The sequence below is a fragment of the Neolamprologus multifasciatus genome, chromosome 19, assembly GCF_963576455.1.
Source record: "Neolamprologus multifasciatus chromosome 19, fNeoMul1.2, whole genome shotgun sequence".
Classification (NCBI taxonomy): Eukaryota; Metazoa; Chordata; class Actinopteri; order Cichliformes; family Cichlidae; genus Neolamprologus; species Neolamprologus multifasciatus.
In genome coordinates, this window is record NC_140457.1 from 1,946,993 (window position 1) to 1,970,699 (window position 23,707).

The window sequence follows — 23,707 nt, forward strand, 5'->3', positions numbered from 1 at the left end:
TAACTGCCCATCTCTGGTCACAGGGCAGAGGAATGAGCTACCAGAACCTTTTCTGTCTTTTTACACATTCAACATACACAGAAATGCGTTGTTGAAATCACAGTTCTTTTAAAATATCTCAGGGATTGAATGTTCGGCTAAATGTCGTTACACTGACAGAAAGGGCAGTTTCAGCGGTGGGCTGCATGTAGCTCACAGTATAAAGTGATTTTGACGTTCCTGCTTTAAATTACTGGTTCTTAGTGCTTTTTTACTCGCCTTGAGCGCTCAAAGCGTTTTATACAACATGCGATAAATTAGACGTGACTGTAGGGTCCTTTACAAACATCTGCATGTGATGAGCTGTGAGTGAAACCAGGAGGAAACCTCGTCCTTAGTCAAGAGAGCAGCTTCAAGAATGGGAACATGAGAGGCTTGAGAGGTGCAACAGACCCATGTTTAACACCGCGGTTGTTTAAGAGAACATTTTGTGCAATTAGCAAAGCAGCAAGACTGGCAGCTGAAGCAGGACCATCAATCAGGAGACGCAGGGAACTGCCCCGTGCGGGGGCATCAAACCAGAAGAGTCTGCGAAGGCTCACTGTGTGCGCTTTGTGTTTTTGTATGCAGTTTAATGAATTTAATTTAACCCTTTCAGGCATGAATTATGACAACCTCAATCAGGATTTTTCTCTTAAGTAATTTTATTCATCTTTAAAAAGATTTTTGAACTTCATTTTTTTAAACACGTGTTTCTCAAAGAGTTTTTTACATGTTCACCTAAGTTTTGACAAACGAATCAATAATATAATATGTGTGTTGTGTTTATGTCCATCAACACTGACACAAATACAAGAAAACAACCTTTGAATCCACTATGTGTGAAAGGGTTAATTATTGTTAGTAGTGTTAATGTTAAGGACGTTTTATCTTTGCTCTTAGGTCACATCAGTGGATCTGTAAAGAGAGCACACGTGGCTGAGGGGAAAATATGTGCGTGCTGAGGTAATCAGTAGTACAGCGCTCCCTCGTTTATCACGGCGTTACATTCTGAAGCTAACCAGCGACAGGTGAAATCCACGAAGTAGCCAACTTTATTTTTTACAGTTATTATAGATGTTTAAAGGCTGTAAAACCCGTCACTACACACTTTATACACTTTTCCCAGAACATTTTCACACTTTTCTCTCTTTAAACTCTCAAAGTTCAAACCTTCGTAGAAAAATAAGTCCAGTATTATGGAAGGAAACCAAAGGAGTGCAAAACGTTTCGTCGACATTGTTGTGTTTGTCGTGGAGAAAACTTACAAACCTAAAGTACAGCATCAAAGATTTATGTATATTTGACAAACTGAACGCATTCTGTACTGTACAGAAGACACATGGAGGAGATTGATTGACAATGGTCTACAGCCAATCAGGACGCGGATCACAATGCACTGTTAAATAAACAAAACAAAACAAAAAACATGGAAAATTGCACAAAAAAAGGCTGCGAAAGGTGAACCGCGTTATAGCGAGGGACCACTGTATCTGTGAGAGAACATCAGCTAAACATGTTCAGGTAGACCTGGCATCAAGTCTGGCTGTTTTTAGTGGGAACACAAAATCTTCCAAATGTTGCAACTAAACTAAAAAGGTTTAGTTGTGCTTAAATGTTGCATGCATGCATTAATTGGAACGTGCATGGTGCAATAAATAAACCGTGACACAAACATGTAGAAACCTGGGAGGATGTAGTCCTCGAGCATACACGAGTACAAACGGACAATATTTGTTTGGGCCTAAATTTGCTGGACGTGTCCATCGCAGCGAGGAGAGGAAGTGCAACGCAGAGTGCTCGTTTCTAAAAAGTAATCGATGACAGGACCTTCAGAGGCGGCTAAATTTATTCAAAGTAAAAACCATTTTGCTTTCTCTACGCGCAGCAGCCAGGCTGATTAACGTGAGACACAAAGGCAGTGAGTCAACCACTCCATCTCTGTTAGGACCTCTCCATCTATCAGGCGGGCTGCATGCTAACATGGGCGTGGAGTTTGGAGGAGAGTTGAGTGACACGTTGTTAAGAGTCTTTCTCTCCGGCTGGATTTATAACTACAAAGGAAATGCAGCAGTTTGTTTTGCAGTAGGCTTTTAAGAATATGTAAATGATCTGAAGGGAGGCTGGAAGACGAAGAATGATGGTGGATTCCATTATTGGCACTATCACAAGCACTGCAGACAGAAACATTAAAGAAATGAATATAAGAATAACTCACTACAGATAAGAGAGAGCGGGTGAGTCATTACTCTGACGTACTCAACCACACCTGGAGGGTTTGTTAAAGTTTAAAAGCGTCCTGAGGAGCGTGATGGCTCATTGTGGACAAAAACATTGTTCCTGATAAATAAACCACACGAGTGGCTGCAGACAGTCATTTTATAACCCGTTCCACTTGATCTGTGGATCAGACGCTCTTCTGTACTTGGAAGCCACACTGTCGTGGTCGTATTTAATGGCTTCTGCAGTCAGAAACGGTGCCACCGCTCTGCGTTAGCATCAGGAAGAAGAGCATCTGCAGGGCAACAGTTAGCTGCACGCCTCACGTGTCATGTGACACTTCATTAGGAAGATTATTAAAACATACAGAACAACAGAGGTTTCGGAGGTGACGTTTGAGAAACTGGTGCACTCATAAATATGCCAAGCAGCAGAGAAAGCACTCTCAACGATTAAGTCTGCCTCAATCTGAATATGCAGGTTTGTTTTAATGTGGCTGTAGTGAGGAAACTGAGCCATCCCAGTAACCACCAGCCTGCTAGCCATAAGGGTCTGTATCAGCTGGATCAAACCCACCGACTCCCACTTGAGACTAAGGCTACAGACATCGCCGAGGTTTATCACCCATGTCCAGATCGCCCAGTTTAAGAGTCTGCTTTTTGCTCGGCTTGGCTCCAGACGAAACTAACCCCAGCCCATTACTCATGCTGCTAACAGCCAGCCAGTTTCCTGCCAGTTAATTCCCAGTCAGTTTTCCAGTTCACCAGTGTAGAACCTCCAGAACCCAACAGTTCCCTGCCCGACCGTGTCCCCACGTCTTTGCGGTCCATTTTTCCATGGCTTTATTCGGCTCTTTGGTTTAACTTGTTCAAGTTGAGTTAATTGACTTTGATAGGTAGCTACAGCTGTAGCCTCCTGTGAAGTTTGTGATGCCATGAATGTGAGTTGGTGCAGATCCTCAACATTATTCTCAACAACAGAAACTATATATTTCTTTCTCTCCTTTTTTTAACAGTGTGCTGCAGGACACCTCATGTGTCATTAAAACAATATGTCACTTTGAAACGGAGCAACAGCGAATGCCCCAGGTAGACAGTTTACCTGGGGTTTGTTGGGGCGTCCAATCAATGCTGCAGGTGGAGGGGAGGCAGAACTGGATCCCTGAAAACAAGGGAGCGATGGGATATTCAGAAGAGGGGGCGCATTTGCCCAAACACACAGTATAATGGATTAACAATAGAAAAAGCCATACTTAGATTGGATCCAAGAACAAACTGCAGGATACGAGGATCATCTGGCACAGCGGGAGTTTATGCGTTATGATTGCTCTTATTGCAGCAGGATGAGCGTTGTGATCGAGTACCATCATTATAATAGCGTAAAAGTGCCCGATTGTTCCCGTTAACACCAAGCAGGAAGCATATTCTTTACTTCAACTCATTTTCTGATATTTGCAGGGTTATCAGTTATTTCCAGACTTTATTGAGGACACAGATCACGAGCGGGTCCACAGAACAACAATGATCGTTTGTCTTTTATTTACGATGACAGCATGACCTCTACAGTTTATCACACTTTATCTTAAATCATAAAAAAATACTAATGCAAGAAAGTGAGCTTGTGATAACCCCGTCTAATGTAAAGTACCTGATGAAGTGAAAAATAATGATCGTATTTGTCACCGTTGTCAGAAAAGGTCTCGGCGCTTCCATCCGATTGAACCGACCTTAATCTTGATGAAATTTGAAAATGAAATGAGTCTACAGGAAGCAGTCGAAGCCATTTTGTAAATTGAGATTGGGCAGATAACTTGAGGCCACTGGCTTTTTTTGGTTTGTAATAATATAACAGTAAATACTGTGTTGTGACACACCTGCATCATTCTGTCTGCTCCAGCAGGAAAAGCCTGGCTTTACGTGCCGTTGCACGCTGCATCCTACAGCACTTTATTTTTGGATTATATGCTACAAATAAAAATATTACCATTACAGTGCATAATAAATTGCGAGCTACGTCTAGTTACGATCTTTGCAAAGGTAAAGGAAGAGAGCCAGGAGAAGAAGAAAAGTGGAGCACTTTATGTCAGTAAAATGAATTCAACAGTAGAACCTAATTAACTTCCCGCCCCTTTGAAAACCTCTCACATTCATCTAATTTAGCAAACTTTAATAAAGTGCTGCGCGCACATTCGACTCAAAACAACAGACGAAAATCCTTTTCTGGCAGCTCACTGATGTTCTGCTGAAAGATTCCTTTTATTCCGATGCACTTTATCAGACTTCAGTGGGCGACTCCACAGAGCGCATTAATTGGACAGAGAGTGCAGATATATCTTGCGATTTTTGCCTGGCTGTTCGTTGCTGGTAACAGAATTCTGCGTCTTCGGTGGTACGTAGGCTCCTTTCATTGCACTGAATGTCGAAATGAAGCTATGAATAGAACCGAGTACTTACAGCGAGGCACTGCATATGAAACACAAGGAAATATGGAGGCCGTCTGTCATGCACCATTACTACATTATCTTCATCAGTCAGTATCACACATGTGGAAATGCAGCACTACCTCTTTTCAGGAAGGAATACAATTCGGCATGTCATCACACTTATGTCCCAGTACATTCTCAGTCTTTGATTCCTGAGCGTTAGGATGATAGCTTACAGTAAAAAATACATCATCACCTCTGAGCAAAGCCTGTTATTCCAGTGTCAGACAAATGTAATAATTTAGAGTGTCTCTGATGAATTCATCTATCCGTACAGTCCAGAAAATGTGTGCATGTTTGATAGCAAACTGTATGTGTATGCAGGTAACGGTAGCTACATACTGTGACTCTACTGGTTTGCAATCTTAGTTGGGAATGATTATAAATGCAGAATTATTTTCCAACAAAATGCAGCTGTATGCAAAAGTCTGCCCACACCTTATTTTACCTAATGATGATTGTTAATGAAGGGCTGAGACGTCAGTGATGTTAGCAGATGCAAACTCCTGCAGGTGGCCAGTGTTGCCAACTTAGCGACTTTGTCGCTATATTTAGCAAGTTTTCAGACCCCCTTTCACGTCTTTTTTTAGCGACTTTTTTTTTAGAAAAAAAGTCGCTAAAAAAAGACGTGAAAGCGCATATCGTTTTTACTCTGAACAAGCAGCGGGTGCTGTAACGCAGTCAGTTCTTCTTTTACTCTTATGCTGTTTTGTGGATCACAAGGTTTAAAACTACTTATAAACACACACACACAAAGTAACTCCACCAGAGTGCCTATTTCGGGTCACTTTTGCCGGTCCAAGCCCGGGTAAAGGAGCAGGGTTGGAATTGTGACATTAAAAAAACAATAATTGCTAAAATAAATTTAATTTGTAGTTCTAATAAATTCTAAATGCATTTAGGACGTTTTTTACTCACTTCATGTCTCTTCCACGATGTTATTTCTCTCTCCAACAACATAGGTTACATTTACATTAGCATGACCAATTATGCAAATTAGGTGATGACGTCATTTAGCGACTTCTAGCGACTTTTAGGACAACCAATAGCGATTTTCCTTACTGAGGAGTTGGCAACACTGCAGGTGGCACATTTGATATTTTTTATTATTTTTACGCCACTGAATTAAAAAAAGTTATTTTTTCTAACACCTGTGTACCGCTGAGGTTGCATTCACTGTAAAATATCAACAGAATAAACAATTTGCTCAAACTTTTGCAAACAGCTGTAACAGTAAAGGATCCCAGTTCCACTCAGTATTGTGCAAACATCATTTCTCATGTTCTTCTCTCTTTAAACCCGTCCATCCAACAGCTCACATAGTAAACAGTATCTCTTTATATAGTTATATGATAACTGCCAATATTTACTTCACCCCACTTTAGAGTGACAATGCAAGGAGAGCTCAAAATAGGTCAAAGTAATCGCCGTAATCATTGCAAAGACTGCTGTGACCTTGCACACTCTGGACTGTTTCTACAGTCTATTAGTGAGCTCTTAAAAGAGTCTCTTAAAATAAATGTGTACAACATTTGTTATGCAGGATCATCCATTGATTTGAACCAGCACTCTGAGGATGAGGAGTCCTTTCCTGGGAGATGATTCACATTAGAGGTGACAATTGCTTCGGAGAGCTTTATGAAACATTATTGTTCAGTGCATTTATCACTGCAGGAGTTTATGACATTCTCGCACTGTGTTGCAGTCCATGAAATGCAGTTTTGCTGCTACCAATGCAGTCTTTTTCCATGGACGATGTAGAAGGAAGTTCTTGCTTGAATGCCGATGATCCCATGACATTTCGATGCGCACGTCGCTGTAAGTGCACTGGCAGCTACAAACCAAAAGCTATAAATATAATTTTCAGCTACATTTCGTCTGCTGAGGATGAGGTATGAGCTCACAGAGTGAGAGACACGTATGTGATTTCTGCGCTGTTGTACTCGTATCGGCCACTCCACAGTTCTACACTCGCACTCCTGTACATCGAGTCTCGCCTGTGGCCCCTCTTCTGCCACCTGTACCACAAAAAGGCCTGCTCAGATGAAGCTGCTTCTGGACTGCCTGGGACATCCTCCTCCACAGGTCCCACAGTCATATGGGATACAGCCACACACTCCAGTATCTCTGCTGTAACATCATCTGACTCCATGGATGGCAGGTCCTCCGAGGTTATCTCTTGGAGATCTGGGCCTGATGATAGAGCAGGTTCTGAGGCTGGACTTGTGGGTCCAAAGTCTAGTTCCAGTGATGTATCAGGAGATACCGAACTTGGAGGGGATATTGTGACAGTGACCTGTGGTAGGATGTCAGGTAATCCCGAGGCTACGTCCTGAGACATGTGATACTCCGTAGTTGGGTCCAAACAGACGAACTCTGTTGATCCTGAAGGATCCAAAGGGCCCATTGCAACAGGGTCAACAGATGGTAGAGGTGAACTTGGACTGTCTGACTGGTACATCGGTGGGTCTAAATCCTCTACATTTGATAAAGAGTCAACACTAATGTCAAAAGGCTCTGGTTCAGGATCCATAAACACTGAGTCCAGATCATCTTGATCCAGGGAAGTCAGCATGACCAAGTCAAAATGGACCAGATCAGCGTGATATATAGTGGTGGTCTCCAGTGGTTCTGGAAGAGGTGGCCAGTCTGAGTCTTGAGACTCTTGAGATTCAGGGTTTGGTGGAGTTTCTACAGAGCTGGAAGCAAAAGTTGAGACAGATGTTTTCTCCTCATCAGGGAGGTCGGAAGGATCGGGAAAGGTGATAATGGGATCTGTGACGCTGCCGGCTGGACTCGCAGGATCGTCCGAGTCGAGATACTCTGACACAACAATAGACGGACATGTTATGCCGCTATCCAAATCAGACAGCGTAGCAGGATCAAACTGAAGAGTTGGTGCATCACAGACTGAGGTTGAGGCTTGACTAATGGCTACGGGCGATTCTGGTGGTTGAAGTTCTTCTTGTGTTGGGTCTGAGGAATCTGTATTTTCCAGTTCTGGATATGTTGAGGACACGGCAGTAGGATCTTGAGGGCCTGAATCTGGTTTGTCCACAGCGACAACATCTGGAGACTCTGAATCTGACATGATGTCATAATCCTGTTCATCTGGCGGTGACACTGTAACTACAGGGACTGGGTATGGCAGCTGTATCATATCCTTGTGAATTTGCTTGGAGTCTGGGGGGTTATCTGTGAAAGATGGTTCAGATTGAGGTAGGGAATTATTACGTGGACCTACATCTGTTTGTTGTGGAGTGATTACCATTTCCTGTTCAGGTGTTGATGAACCCTGAGGACTCTCAGGGGCTGTTTCTAAAGAACGTGGCGCTGTACCCTGGGTGGTTGGCTCATTAGTGGCCACGTCAGAGGAGCTTAGAACTGCACCGTCGACTGCAAGCTCCGATTCAGCTCCGGTGAGCACAGCAGTATCATCAAGTGTCTCTGGCTTGACTGCTCGAACAGAGAGAGGAAGTATTGGATCCAAAGAAAGTGGTATGGCACTTTCTACGTACATTGACTGTGGAGAGGCAAGAATGCTCGGGTCCATCGAGAGCTGTTTTGGCAGGCCTCGGCGGGCCCCTTTCTTTTCGTCTTTTTCTTCTGGACAATTAACAGCTGCATCTGCAGTGCTCTGCCTGACCAAGACTTTGCTGCGGGCCTGGGTCCCCACCGATACCTTGGATATTTGGGGCTTTTTCTCTCTAGCCCCCCCAGCGCCTCTATCTGCAGTAGAGGTTCCAAATCTTCCTGCCCCAGGCCCAGGCCCCGACCCCGCTCCAGGCCTTGCCCTTGCTCCTGTCCCTGTACTAGTTCCAGCTCCTGCACCCAAGCCTGCCCCAGCTCCAGCGGCCACGTTGACTCCCTGGGGAGACCATGTGTTATAATGCTGCGTGAAAGTGTTGAAATTACTGTTGAAAGCACGAAGTTCTTTACAGAGGTCCCTCCTGAGTTCAGCTAGCTCTCGACGCATGGCCGAGACCTCTTCCTTCCACTGCATGCTGATAGCGGCAGCCAGGGTAGCCGACTCTTTGATACTGGCCTGGATGGCCTTTGGCGATGGCCGTTCTGGAGCACTAGCTCCAGTGGATCTGAAGAGGCTCGGAGAAACAGGTGGTCCAGACAAGGGTTTGGCTGTAGCCCCCGTGCTGTCTTGGTGGTAAAGCCTGTCTCTTCTGATGGGGCAGCCTAGATCATCATGAGTCAGAGGGACTGTGTCTGCCAAATCCTCATGTATTCTGTCCTGGTCAGGTAAACAAGAGTCTTCCTGCACATAATTTCTGTCTGGAAGACAAATGTAGATATATATATCTGTAATATGGCCAAAGGTGTGAGCAGCTGGAGAGAATGTGCTTTTTATTGTCACAATGCAGTAACATCAAGTCATGCACTGAATGCCATGAGTCAAAATAAGATAATAGCTGAAATGTACAGCAGTGATTATGGTGCCAATCTCCTCGTGTGACTCCCACAGATGTATAGAAGTAACAATATGTCATATTAGCATTTACACAGCACTCCCATTTTGACTCATTTATGCTGATGGTTTACACTGCCTTCTCATCCTTAATTTCTAGCATGCATTCTTCACATCTTTTCAATGCACAAAGCTGAAACTCCTAGCTCCTGGAACACATCATAGAGAATGGACAACTAATCAGCGAGGTGTGAGAACAGTCCTTGCGTGCTCTTCGGCTTCCGTTTGAGGTAAGGAAATGTGAACTTTGTGCAGTGAAAAGAGGCAAAGATGAGCAACGATTCCAAAGCTTTTCTCATCAATCAGGAAGTACAGTATGAACCCTATTGAAAACGTCAAGTCCAGTTTGACTGACTAAATCGAGTTGCAAAATGCATTGCACCAAACTCTTAAGAGATCTTTGAGTTTACTGAGAAAGCAGTGTAAGCAAACATTTATAGGTATGAAGAATTGATTATAAGCACATCTCCAGATGTCCACACCTCTAACTCTCCCTATTATAGCCCAACTGATCGTGAATCTACTGCGGGAGGAGGTGGAATCCACTTGGACTTCTTGTCCGAGCCGTTTCTCTTCTGTTCTTCCCACATTCTTCATCTGTACAAGGACGTATCCTTTCCTCTGTGAATCCAGCAATCAGGGAATTGTTGAAACAGCTTACAAGTTGTTATAATGAATGCTCAGTATCAGAAGTAAATGCATGTTTCAGCTGAGTAATTTGCACGTGTGATACATGTGACTAACTAGCGCGACAGTTCGGTTACCGCTGTAGTCAGCTGATCCGAGTGTAGACACAACTGTCTGCAGCTCTGTAATATCATCTCGTTGTGCGTAAACGTGAGCTTGAGACAAAATAACTTGTGTGAATTAAACAGTCTGTGAGTGAAAAGCTGCGTTTGCAGCACCGTGTCAACTCGCTTCAAGTAAAAACTTCACGTGGTATTTCCAGCGAGACGATAAAGCTGCGTGCTCATTGTCACCATGTGGCACAACAAAGAAATATATGCAGTGGAAAAAGCAGCAGGTGTCCTTATTCTGACCTGATTTTTATTTCAGACACTTTTCAATAGGGTTCATAGCTTTACTCTTTGATGCATCCAGTGGATGAGCAGATGAAGCGCTGTATCCAAAGTACGAACAGCTCGCAACTGGTAACTACAAATGCCTCAGTAAAAATGAACACACACAAGAATGATTCATGCAAATATTCGGAAACTGTTTGACAGCATGAGTTGGCACTAACAGTCTTTATGTATCCATAACCACACAACCGTGTCAAAATAAAACGTATTAGAGTCACACGTCCACTAATATATTGTGCAGATTTATGTTTAACCACGCTTACCTGTGGTGGACCTGATGGTGGAGGTGACGGTGGAGGCCATGGGGGGGATGCAGTCGTCATCTTGGGAGTAGCCAGCCTGGATGGCTCGCAGGTAGCTGTGGCTCCGGGTTCGGAAGCAGCCGGGCAGGTCCAAAGCGTCCATGGCCTGGGATTCGACCTCGCTGAACACAGACTCGCACACAGACTCAAACTGGCCGTTAATTTCTGTTTCACTCACCTGAGAGAAACAAAGCCATAAATGAGCTCCATCGATCGACATATTTTTATCGGTTGGCTGTAAACCTTCACTTTTTCTCACTTTAAAATCATAAAGAAGCAGAGTCTGCGAGAAGGTTCATGGAATCAAGGTCGTACACTGTCGGAGAGTTCGTGACACATTTGTTGTTGGATTTGATGCCTTTAAAACAGCAGAAACTGTTTAACCGTTATCTCTACACTCTCATTTGGCAATATCAGGAATCAAAGATAAACATCTTGTTCGACTGGGATTAGGAATTAGAGGAAGTTTAGTTGAAATGCTGGGACTCCGAGCAAATCAATATCTCTCTTTTACTAAGGAGATGAATATCTCAGCAAGCCCCACTTCAATCCTTTAATTTGTCCAGATAAACAATGTGCAGTAAAGTGTTGAGACTAAATTTATGTCAGAAAAATTATGCCTGGGCTTTGAAAACAACACTCAGTGCCGTGACAATGAAACTAGGAGAATCGGCCTCTTTAAGTGGGATTTTAAATGAAATGACTTTATAAAATTTTCCTGGAAATTAAAGCGAACCCCTCTGGCTCCCTCGGGGATCCAGGAAAATCTGTGCGAACCTAAAGGACGCGCACTCACCTGGCTCACTTGGCTAACACAGCTAGCCTGACTGAGGGTGCTGACAGCCCGCATATAGCTCTGATTCCTGGAGCGAAACTTGGGTGAGTTGTAGTTGGTGGAGGGATCCAGGGCAATGCTCGGGTGCATGTCCCTGGTGGCTTGCAAGTGGTAGCTCTGACTGAACAGAGAGAGACAAAGAAAAGCAGGACAGGAGTGGGACTACAGCCATAAAGCAATGAAATATAATCTGACTGATAAACAAGCATTTTGTGCAACACGATGAAGAATTACTAAGCACAGCTGGCTGAGCTTGAGAGGGAGGCTGGATGACACCGTGGCTCTTAGGCTGCCTCTTCCTGTTTCCCCCACCTCGCTACATTCATTCGTGTCCTTAGAAAGGCACTTTGATTGTTGTCGTGCTGAAACATCCAATCAGTGCTTGGAAATGAGGGAAATGCAAATCAGGGGCTAGTTAGTGAGCAAGCACTTTGGAGAGCACCCCAGTGTCAGCCAGGTCAATTAAACGTGCTCCCCCAGCAGTGCAGGAGAGGTGCTCAGAAACCCACGGCTGGTTAGGAATCTGCCGAAGAGAAAATGACTCAGAAGAAATGTGCTTTAAGTAAAATAAAGAATACTATGTGAGCAAAGTGAGGTTGGGTTCCCTCCGCCAGATCTGTTTCTAATGACAGGCCGGGATGAGTAAGCAGTTTCTGGGCTTTTTATAGAGATAAACGCTGGTGTTTGGCAGCATGAAAATGCCAGTGTGATTAAAAGTCTCCCAATCCATCTTGTGATGCTGTAGCAAGGCCCTGCGTATTTGCAAAGTAATATCAACTTTCTAAACACCCAAAGACACGCTGGGGTGGAAACACCCAGCGATTAAGTGTAAATGTTGTGGTACAAGCACCACATATCTTATTTTTAGCACTATAAAAGCACGCTGATGTAAAGAAGAGCAGGGAAAATCAAATCTGCATTGTGTGCATCATTGCCTTGTGCTTTGGCAGTATGAGCAGATTGCCCCAGGTGACCTTTCATTGACTGGTCTTGAGTGTTTGCTCTGTAAGGCGTCCATATTGAATATGTCAGCAGGGCAGCGAGCCAGCTGGCTCTGACATCTGACCGCTGCAACGGAGAGGCAAGGGGGAGGAGCTGAACCTGTATTCACCTCAAGTCTGCAGCAAAATTGGTGATGTAGTTACGCATGTCACTGTTGATTTTATCCAGGCGGTAAGAGCTGTGGGTAGAGAAGAAAACAGAGTTACTGGGTCCCACAAGGAGCTGTTGGATGGATGTGACGTCACGGAATGTTTGCTTGGGAATTTTCACCAAAGCGCCGCAAACATTAGGGTGACCGTATGACCGTCATGGCGTTTGTGCGATGAGGAAAGTGGGTGGATGCTACAGTTAGAGTCAGCTGGCAGGTTGAGACAATGTAACACGTTCACACAACAAATGGCAACATGAGGAGTGCGGTACGAGTTGGTCCACAGTCGGTGAAGAAAAGGATCTGATGATGAATGCTGAACACCACAGCTACGGTGAAGCATCAATCACACTCTCTTTCTCTGTGTGGCTAATTACATTTGGTTAATTGAGCTAAATGAGGACAAAAACACTTTAAACTTTAAAGCTTTTAGCTGACAAGATCAGATAGAAGTGCACCGGCTGATGCTCGTGCATGAGTTCGCCCATCGCTGCCTGTGGAGCTGTCTATTATCAGCAGCAGAGTGAAGGCAGGCTGTTTCGAGAATGCGTCGGCCCTTTATCAAATCACGCCACAGCAAATTTCCTCTAATGTTTCTGATTGGTACTAATGCACTTCCATTGTTGGCCAATATCACGACAGGGGATGATGGGAATCTCGCACTTCCTGCTTTTTACGCTGCCAGTGAAAGTGCTGTTAGTGGTTAAACAACGTGCATTTTAAGCTGAAAACATTTCATCCTGGAGCAAAAATTCAAATAATCATTTGATTTAAGGGAACATTAAAAGAACGGGGACAAAAATGGGGAAACATGCTTGAGCGTAGGTGTGTTTGACAAAGAAAAGGAGAGCAACGCCCTGCAGAGATCTTTACTGCAAATGTTTCTAGGGTTTTGTCAGTGTGGTGGAAGAAAGCAGCAATCTTAAAATACCTTAAAGAGGTGAGAATGTGAACAGCAGAAAATTGAGTTTAATGCACCTGCAATCGCCGAACCAAGACGACTCACAGCTGTCTGCGATAAGCTCTCGTATATGCTGTTTAAGCCACGAGCGCCAGCATCCAGGAGGCTGCGGTCCTCGAGAACCAGACGCTATGTGGTGGAAGATTAAAAACGCTCATTTTGCTACAGTGCTTTTGTTATACTAGAAATAGAGGCACAAAAGTGAAGAGACGAAGCTCTGGAAACAGAAAAGCAGCATATCTATGCACGACACGTCCCACGCAGCCACGAATCAATGAATTGGAATTCCGCTCTGACCTTGAGATCTGAGGGAGAAACGCTCAAACACAATGCTATCTAAATGAGTAATTACAGTATGTTGAATCAAGAATTATCGAAAGCTTTGCCAGTGTTAACTCTGATTAATTATAGCAGCCGGGAGCCGAACAAATGCGAGTTTTTTTGTGAAAGTGCCGTAAACGCGCGTGATTGATCGGCTCGTGTGATCAAAGTCAAAGTGTCGTTTAAAGACAGGGCGGCGGCGACAGATGTCAAGTGGAGATGCGCGTGTGCGTGTGCACGTGTGTCAGCGCACCCCGTTATCAGATGTGACATATGATTACTGATTGACTCATTATGCTAATGACTCATAGTGAAGTTTGCCACATGCCATTCAGTTCATCATCATTAATACTTTCTTTAAATATCTTTGGCAGGTCTGACCACGCCACAAACAGCCATTCATATTCATTTCATCGCAGCTGTCAGCTTTACAGGACGCACGCGGCCCGGGCGGGCGTGGGGCGAGGCCGGACGATTATCTAAAACAATCACCTAACTTCACTTCTCGGCTTCTCAGCGAAGCGGCGATGCGTTCTTTACTGGTGAGGCGAACAAAGAGGCGAGGTGACACGACTCGACAGGCTGTTCTCGCTTTAACGTGATTTGCTTCAGGGACCCGGTGCTGTCAAATTTGTGTTCGGCTCGTCCGTGCGCCCCCACAGGGACATCGAACTGGTACGAGCGCAGAGGAAATCCAACCTGCGCCACTTCTGTCTTAGATCCGATCTAATTCCATCCCACAAGGCCGTTGAAACACAACAGCCTCAGAGCTCTCACATCTTTGACATCATTTACAAACATGCAGCGCTACGGTGACACAAGCTGGAAGTGGTCAGACTTTGAAGCACCTCTTGAGATATTAACGTGCTCAGACAATTAAGTATCACTGGTTTAAAATATCACCTGGTGGCTTCATTATGCAACCAAATGAAATCTTCTTCAGGTCTAATTTCTTTTTCAAATTATTGACTTAAAGTGTTCAAGTGTAAAAAGCATCTTTGTCAGTGCTGCATGCAGAGTGGCTCAGTCAGAAAAACACTTTGAGGGCTGATCTATAAACCTCGGCGCTCTTTCATATACAAATAATACACAAAACTTTCAGTCATGACAGAGTTTAGAGTAAAGCTGCAGGTCGATCCGTGTCTGACCTTCTCACATGTTCTTGTGCCTGAAAAAACTTCAAGAGGATAATAAAAATAATAATAATAATATATAATAATAGTTCAGGTCTTTAAATGTTTCAGGCATCTGGTACTACGGGGTCTTTGATGTCTGATCTCTGTAGATTTCGTAGGACTTCTGTAGAGTTCGGGGACTGATCTGATTTACTGCTTTACTGCCACTTTATTAGGTACACCTTGCTAGTAATAATAATAATGGATTTATAAAGCACTTTTCAAGGCACCCAAAGTGCTTTACAATGCCACTATTCATTCACTCTCACATTCACACACTGGTGGAGGCAGCTACAGTTGTAGCCACAGCTGCCCTGGGACAGACTGACAGAAGCGAGGCTGCCATATCGCATCATCGGCCCCTCTGGCCATCACCAGTAGGCGGTAGGTGAAGTGTCTTGCCCAAGGACACAACGACCAGGACAGAGAGCCCAGGGATCGAACCGGCAACCTTCCGGTTACAGATACGCTTCCCAACCCCCTGAGCCACGGTCGCTCATGATGACGCCCATGATGGACCCTTTTTCTTTAGTTCTTCGTGCTTCAACAGGTTGCTGGAAACATTCCTCTGAGATTTTGGTCCATGTTGGCACGACAGCATCACACAGCTGCAGTTCCATGGTGTGACCCAAAGAAGCCAGTCTGAGATGATCTGAGCTTCGTGACTCGGTGCGCAATCCTGCTGAAAGCATCTATCAAAATTTGGGGCGATCGTGGTTCGAGCCCCGGCTCGGACAGTCTCGGTCGTTGTGTCCTTGGACAAGACACTTCACCTACCGCCTACTGGTGTTGGCCAGAGGGGCCGATGGCGGCTGATGACAGCCTCGCCTCTGTCAGTCTGCCCCAGGGCAGCTGTGGCTACAACTGTAGCTGCCTCCACCAGTGTGTGAATGTGAGAGTGAATGAATACACCACTAGACCACCAGCAACCTCCACCAGTGAAACCAGGCATGATGGAGCCATGCTTTCATGGTCTTTACAAAAATTCTGACCCTGCCATATAAATGTTGTAGTAGATTTTCGGCATCTTTTCTCTCGCCATCGCTCTTCTCCTCTATTTTTCTTCTCCTTCTGCTAACTGTCTTCCTAACCTCTTTCTTTCTCTTTCCTGTCCCCCGGTCCCGTCTGTTCTGATTGTAACAACTCAAAATGAAAAAATAAAAATAAAACCTGAAAAATAAATTATAATAATAAAGGTCAAATAAAATAAGACAATCAAGTGGACCAGTATAGCAAACGCTGTGTTACGGTACTGGGTCGTGTGACCCAGTGTTTGAGTTTTATGTATTTTTTGTATTCATTTTCAATCTAGTTAAATTCTAGGTTGCTGTTCAGACCTTATTTCTTAGTTATTTCTGTCATCTCCGCCTGTACTCAGTCTCCCTGGTTCCTGCGTTTCATGTCTATGTGGTTAAGTTCATGTCATGTTTTATCTCCACGTCTCCGTGTTTCCTGTTTTATTTTGTACGAGTCTGGTGTTCTTTGTTCATTGTAGTTAGTGTTACTCTCCTCTGTATTGTCATTGTGTTTCATTTGAGTCAGCTGTGTCCTCATGTGTCTCCACTTCCCCTGATCACCTCATGTGTGTATTTAAGTCCTCAGTCTTCCTGTGTTCGTTGTCGTGTCGTCTGTGTACTTCCCCTCTGGTCAGGTTAAGTGTTTTTCAGGATTCTGTGATTCATGTTTGCCATTTGGTTTATGTTGTTTTTCATGCAGCTGCACGATGAGGTTGCGTGCAGGTCATGTTCATGTCTGTTTCGTCACGCCATTTGGTTCAGTTTCCATGCATCTGCACAGCATTCTGTTCATAGTGGTCACAGTTATTCCTTTCAGTCAGGTTAGTGTTTTTCCAGTTTAGGTTTTTGGTTAGTTGCAGTCTCTGTCCCTGTTATGTTTTGTCTACTCCCTTCTGCATCAGCCCAAATAAAGGCTCGCTTTCAGTTTAAGTTCCCGTCTCCTCGCCTGTGTTCGCGCCTGGGTCCACCACACACACTCTCCACACGGTCTGTAATGTCTACTTGGGGAAATAAGTCTGCTGGGCATTTTTCTTGGCCTTCAGGCAATAATTCTGATCCACGTCTAAATCAGGTGATTGATCTGACAGATATTACAACTTAAATATGTAAAAACACATTTTTATCCAACAGTTTTATTTATTTTCCTCACGTTTATATTTATGGTTGTTATTTGTTTGAAAAACAAAGTGAACACTGTGATTGTATTGTTCTGTACTCAAACCGTAATTCAATCATTCCCAGTGTAGGAATTAGTATGTTAATGTAATTGAAAAACCTATGGCCATAACCCGAGGTTAATGGCATCATCAAAAACTAATTGGGGTCATGAGTTATCAAGCCTGGCGTCCAATCAATGACACAGGCTTGCAGGAGTGGGTCAGAGCTACTGTAACACACTCGGGCGATTTCAGTGTGCTCTTCACGAGGATGTGAAGTGCAAGTTGGCTACAATCTTCTCACTGAGAGTTTCAGTATTAAACAAGCTGCATATAGAGACAGTTTAAGGCTGGGGCTACGCGCCCCACATGTTGGGATAGCTAACGATAATTATTTTAACTATAGACAGATTTAACCCTTTAAAGGCGGTCAGAGCAGCACGCTCTGTTTTGCGTAACTATTTTTAAATCCCGGTAGCTCTGCAACCACGTGAGCTAGCGCAATAATTTTTTTGCATATGAAACCGGAGGAGTTGTACTTACATCTTATGCCATCAGCTTGTCCTCGGTCACAGTTTCCTTCCACATACAGCTTTGCAAAAACTGCATAAAAAGCACTTGCAGCAACAAAAACATAATATTCCAGAAACACGCTTTGCTGATCCGATCAGCTGTTTGTAACACTTCCTACGTCCATCAGCACGAACTATCGCATGTCCTCCATGACCTGCCCGAAACCGGAAGTGACGTCATTTTGCGGAAATGTGTTTTTTTTTTACCATCAAGGCCTCATGGGCCTATACTGGTGTTTTTAAAAGTTATGTTTGACTTTATGACTTTCTGTGTGGTTTCTGGGATGCTTAGGACTCATATTGCACTTCTGGAAATAGTTTATTTTGATGCATATGCTGCTTTTTTGCAAATTTGCATTATAATATTTATTTTCGTTTTTCCTGCAGTATATAAAAATTGGTGTATTTCAAAAATAAAACTATGAAGACACTCAAAATAAATTTCCTGTGGTGGGAAACTATTTTGTGCAACTTTTTTGTATTTACAGTTTTGAGGGATAAGCCTCTTAAATTTCTCTAACTAGAAATATATGTTAAAAAAACAAAAACGATTTTCAAATTTTTTGTAGTTTATTGCACTTTTTTGCAATTTATGTAATTACTATGCACTTAATGCAGACATATTATTAACATTTGGGCTATAATGGTTGTATTGATGTATAGCAAGTTGAAATGCTCCCAAAAATGGCTCCACAGCATGTAAACATATAATATAAGCTCTGGTGGACTTGGTTCTATGGTAGGTCTTAAAGGGTTAATAAAAACAACACAGCATTACGTTAGCATGCAAATACCACTGACTGCTGACATACAACAACTAAGAAGTGGAATATTTGTGATCTGTGGCAGTGTTGCTGTTGTTTGCTCACACTAAGAGTAAACTGAACGCGTTTTAAAGGTTAACATCAGGGTTTAGTGGCGGCAGGCTGATGCAGCAGGACAATAAACCTTGAACTAAAATTCCATCTTTTGAAGCGGAGCGGTCCGAGCCCTAACCTTAACCTGACGTGGATGTTGTGGAATTACCTCAGGAGAGCCGTTCACACAAGATTAAAGCGCACTGCTGAGCGGAAGCAATTCCGTGAGGAAGAATGAGGTCCACGGTTTGTTGTGCAAGCTTTTTAAAAAGCCGCTGATTGGAGCATTTTCTGTCCGGACAAAATGTTTCCGTTACCTCACACATCTTTGCATTTCTCTCCTGCAGCTTCACTTCCAGCATAACGCGTATACACCTGCTCATACAACCAGGCTCTTTTAGTGGCGCGTTAAATCAATGCCAAGCTGTTGGACGCCACATTATGATGTTCTCAGAGCGCGATCAGTGGAGTATTAGTGCTCTTCAGTAATGACACATTTGGGGACGTTCCTGGCATTTAAATGAATGCACCGACCAACCTTCTCCCGCAGACTAAATGCCATCGATGGACTGGGAGTCAGGCCCCACCGCCTGATCCATGAGTGTCAATACTTTTCTTTCAGCAGACTCTAACCGCTGAGAGGGCGATTATTCAGAAGAGCCTTGGAGGACAATAACTGCAGCTGATAGCCCTTCCTGCTGTTGCATCTTCATAAATCATTCACTGTTTACGGCTATTTAAAACGAACGGTGATGAAAGCTTTGCAAGGTGTGACAAAAGTTGCATATCTCACTGATTACACAGAAAGAGCTTCTGAGGTAGATGTGTTAACACGGCCAGACTGCGCTGATCACCAACCATAACATTTCATTTGTCAGTATACATCCTCTGGATCACATATCTGGCTTATTATGGAGTCATGAAAGAGAAGTATTTAACAGTAGAAGCTGGTTTCTGGATCTCTGCTGACCTACTTCCTGTTCTGCTGTTATCCTGCAGAGAGACGTCGCAAACACTTTGCCAGAAAAGCTCGCAATTAATCCTTCTGCTGTGCGTGTGTCTGTGTTTTCGCGAGGGTCGGGTTAATAGCGGCGAGGTGCATTAATGGATTCCGTGGGTGTTGCCCATGGACGTTTCCACGCTTCTGTGGAAAAAAGCAAAACCGTGTGATGGAAAAGCTTTTTAAAAACCCGCCTGAAGAGCGAGAGTAGAAGAGTGACTCATCGGTGTGTGTGGGTCGTGCATCTTACTGTGACTGTCTGACGGTGCATACCGCAAACTACGGGGCTGTCACCGGCCATGCTGCACACTGAGGTCAGACGCAAGGTCATCTTTGCATAATGCCTCCAATTTATGTCATTATTTGCTTTTAGGCTTGTGCAGAGCCGCAGCTGAGCAGACAGACAGTGTGATTTATGCACAAGTCTCAGCAGCTCTGTGATGAATTTTTCCGCTCGTCCCCGAGTGGAACACATGGCGCGAAAAGAAGCTGAACAGGATATACTTACATTATGCAGCAGAGGCAACATCAACCCTGAGCCACAGGGAGCGTAGTTCTGCCCAAATTTCAAATGAATTTAGCAGAGAAGGTGTATTTCAGCTCTATAAACAGGCTCCTCTTATTCAGCCTTTATGTGTTTATTTAGCAGGGTGCTGGATAGTAGTGCTGCATGTTTAAGGTGCAGATAAAACTGAAGATAGCAGTGAAGGGGTGAATGGGGCCGGTGCAGAAGCCCCACCCACCAGTCGCTGGTGGGTGGGGCTTCTGCACCCAGGGTAGTTCAGTATTAATCCTGTTACCTGGGTAAGTTTGATCTAAAAATAATTGCGGTCAAACCAGACCTCATTTTTTCTGCAGCATCATCTGCTGAGTTTAGCCCAGCTTCCATATTATCCCCAATTTTTCCTCTGTCAGGTTCTTTCTGTCGTCACCTGAACTAAAAAGCCCTCAAAGTGATTTTAGTTAACAGGAGAGAAAACAAGTGAATTAAAAGTTCGGTTTAGAAGTAAGTCTGAAATGTTTTTACTCTAAAATCAAAGTCTTACTGGAAACACATCACAATCATCGGCGTAGATCACAGAGTATTTTCCTTTGATCTCGTCGGCACATTTTGCCCCAAAGTCTTGATAAAAGGAAAGAAACCATCTAACTGTCTGAAAATGAGAAAGTGAAATCGGGCTTTCTGAAGTCGAGGCTGCGGGTCTTTAATGGATCCCGCTGCACTTGACTCAAACCTCGGCTGATAAATGCGCTCAATATACGAGAACAGAGGCTGATAAAAACACCGCGCTTTGGAAAAGCAGGTCTGGGATACCCTTTAAATTGTCCCATTATTAAAATACACTCGTGAACCTCAGCTGTGATTACAGTTTTCACATTCTGCAGAGAGAAAAGAAAGATGGCTCCGCTGAACGAGACGCAAAAGTGAATCTAATTTCTGTTATTGCCACCTTTTAGAAATGACTGAAAACGGGAATCTGACAAACACAATGTCTTCATTTAGTGTCTGGAGTACTGGTAAAACACAATTTCAAAACATAAAAGCCAGTATAGTAAAATATGCAAAAAAGGAAACACTGGATAGAATATACAATTTAGTAATAAAAAGGATGTCGAGTGGTGTCTCATGTTTATCCAGAGCTGTGAATCAGGTGAATTTGGTAGATAACGTGAAGGACGAGGTGAGGCAAACAAAAACCGACAAATACCTCGAGTCTGTTGGTAACACAACCCAAGACTTAACGTTTAAGGACACAAACAGCCGTCACTGAATCGTATCATTGCTCTGGTGTTGCTACACGTGAGGCCTTTGGCTACGTCCACACGTACACGGGTATTTTTGAAAACTGAGATTTTCCGTTTCCGTTTTAAAAAATAATCCCGTCCACACGTAAACGCAGAAATGAAGGAAAACGCTGCTAGGAACACGCCAAAGCAGCAGGTGGCGCTATATTCCTAACCGTGCAGAAATGTTGGCCAATCAGAAGTCTAGAAGCCTCGGTGGGAAAAAGTAAACAAAGCTGGGGCATAGAAGCAGAACCGAGTCGTCTGTGTGGAGGGACAGTAACTGTGTGTATATGTAAGCATTTAAACACTGCAGAGAGAACAAGTAACAGTAACAGTATTGTAGAAATTCATTTCACCGAAACAATAATGTGGCGCACAGTGTGACGTCAAAAAAGGCGCACATCTTTGACGCTGCGTTTTCTTCGTTTTCTCCGTTTTTCTCGTCCACACGTAAACACAAAAACGGAGTTTTAGAAAATATCCACCCTGGCCGGAGTTTTTAGAAATCTCCGTTTTCAGTGACCGAAAACGCCGTTTACGTGTGGACGAAAGGTGCAAACGCATAGAAAAATCTGCGTTTTCAAAAATACCCGGGTACGTGTGGACGTAGCCTTTGTCTGCTGATCTCAGCACTCTTTAGTACAGGGGTCCCCAACTCCAGGCCTCGAGGGCTGGTGTCCTGCAGGTTTTAGATGTGTCCTTGATCCAACACAGCTGATTTAAATGGCTAAATGACCTCCTCAACATGTCTTCAGTTCTCCAGAGGCCTGGTAATGAACTCATCATGTGATTCAGGTGTGTTGACCCAGGGTGAGATCTAAGACCTGCAGGACACCGGCCCTTGAGGCCTGGAGTTGGGGACCCCTGCTTTAGTATCTCATTTCATTCTAATCTGATGGGTTTGTAAAAGCAATAATCAAAGTAACTCGTCTCTCTGTAACGTAATTGTTTGAGTTTTTCGTGTCTCCAGCTCATCTTATCTTGTAATCCTCTTACGAGTGTTTTCCTCCATCGAAACAAAAGCCCTCAATTTCCTCACCATTTAATAGGACACGTCCCAGAAGAGTGCGCCTAACATGTTCTCACAGCTGATATGAAAACCCATGAAGGAGCTCTGATGACTACAAGGTTCAGCCATCGGGGGCTTGACACCGACGTGCTGCTGGGTCAAATATGGAATATTAAAACCGGTGCTCGGGGGATTGTGCGAATAACAGTGAGGCAACAACTGCTCCTAAAAACACAGATCTATGTTCATGATCTGAAGTTACATCAGATGTTAGGAAAATGAACTCATTTAAAGAGGTTTTATGAAGCAATAAAGGCTCCAGAAGCTGGAAAAACTATACTTCTATATGAATGTCAGCGACTTTCAATCAGTCATAAATACAAAAATTAAGTGTAATCATCGGGCAAACAGCAGTTTATCCTACAAGGAGGCTGTTGTCTTATTTTTACTCTAATTTGACTGATGTATCTCCCAACCAATCACAGCAGATGGCCCCGCCCCTCCCTGAGCCTGGTTCTGCTGGAGGTTTCTTCCTGTTTAAAGGGAGTTTTTCCTTCCCACTGTCGCCAAAGTTCTGCTCATATGATTGTTGGGTTTTTTCTCTGTATGTGTTATTGTAGACTCTACCTTACAATATAAAGCACCTTGAGGCGACTGTTGTTGTGATTCTGCGCTGTATAAATAAAATTGAACTGAATTGAACTAAAATATAAGGCCTACTCTGACTTCACTTTTCAGACCTCTAACCCAAACCCCATCTGAAACATAAATGGGCACAAATCCGATAACCTCAGAAATAGTAACACTGTTTTGCATTTAAGTCACATTTTTGTTTGAATTTGAGTTTTCATTATTAGCAGACAGCTCACAAAGGTACGACTGTACCGGGGTTACAGTACGTAACCGATGGTTGTTGGTGACCTATAATGAATTAAAGTGAGAGGAAATAAAGGGATTTTTAGACTGTGGGTGAAAACAGCTGCGGCACACAGAGGAAAAAGACAGAAAGCATGCACGTCTGTTATAATCAACCCTCAAACTAAACTTGTGAAAGTTTAAATGATAATTATTTGAGCTGTTTTTATGTTTGGCAGCCACAGCGGTATGAACCTCCCCGGTTGGGGAAATCCTGGCGGACGTTGAACAGACTGGGATCAATACTTAGAGTTTGACTGGTGTCATTATGTTTCTCTTTCTTTTTTGCAAACATAAGAAACCATGTGTAGGATATGTGATTGCATAAACATACATGTTTATATTCAGGACAGCAGAGAGATGTTTG

The 23,707-nt window shown here is 43.7% G+C and overlaps 1 protein-coding gene and 2 long non-coding RNA genes across 11 annotated transcripts in view; 2 read left to right on the top strand and 1 right to left on the bottom strand.

The window, feature by feature from the left end:
* Positions 1 to 23,707, bottom strand: part of dlgap2a (discs, large (Drosophila) homolog-associated protein 2a) — a 188,481-nt gene that overhangs the window by 23,754 nt on the left and 141,020 nt on the right. For 6 of the 9 annotated variants that reach the window (XM_085143732.1, XM_085143730.1, XM_085143728.1 and 3 more), the window contains 4 exons: positions 12,531 to 12,599; positions 11,381 to 11,540; positions 10,546 to 10,762; positions 5,231 to 9,007 (listed from right to left, as the gene is read on the bottom strand). In XM_085143732.1, the coding sequence (XP_084999858.1) occupies positions 6,621 to 9,007; positions 10,546 to 10,762; positions 11,381 to 11,540; positions 12,531 to 12,599 (2,833 nt within the window). In that variant the 3' untranslated portion in view covers positions 5,231 to 6,620. Of the gene's footprint in view, positions 1 to 3,339; positions 3,400 to 5,230; positions 9,008 to 10,545; positions 10,763 to 11,380; positions 11,541 to 12,530; positions 15,318 to 15,347; positions 15,734 to 23,707 lie in introns of those variants that run through there. The other 3 variants (XM_085143737.1, XM_085143735.1, XM_085143731.1) reach the window with 3 other exon arrangements.
* Positions 770 to 6,140, top strand: LOC146495662 (uncharacterized). The gene is made up of 2 exons (XR_014871227.1): positions 770 to 5,232; positions 5,805 to 6,140. It is a non-coding gene; the product is annotated as an uncharacterized LOC146495662 (long non-coding RNA).
* Positions 20,405 to 22,811, top strand: LOC146495663 (uncharacterized). Its single transcript, XR_014871226.1, has 2 exons — positions 20,405 to 21,672; positions 21,714 to 22,811. It is a non-coding gene; the product is annotated as an uncharacterized LOC146495663 (long non-coding RNA).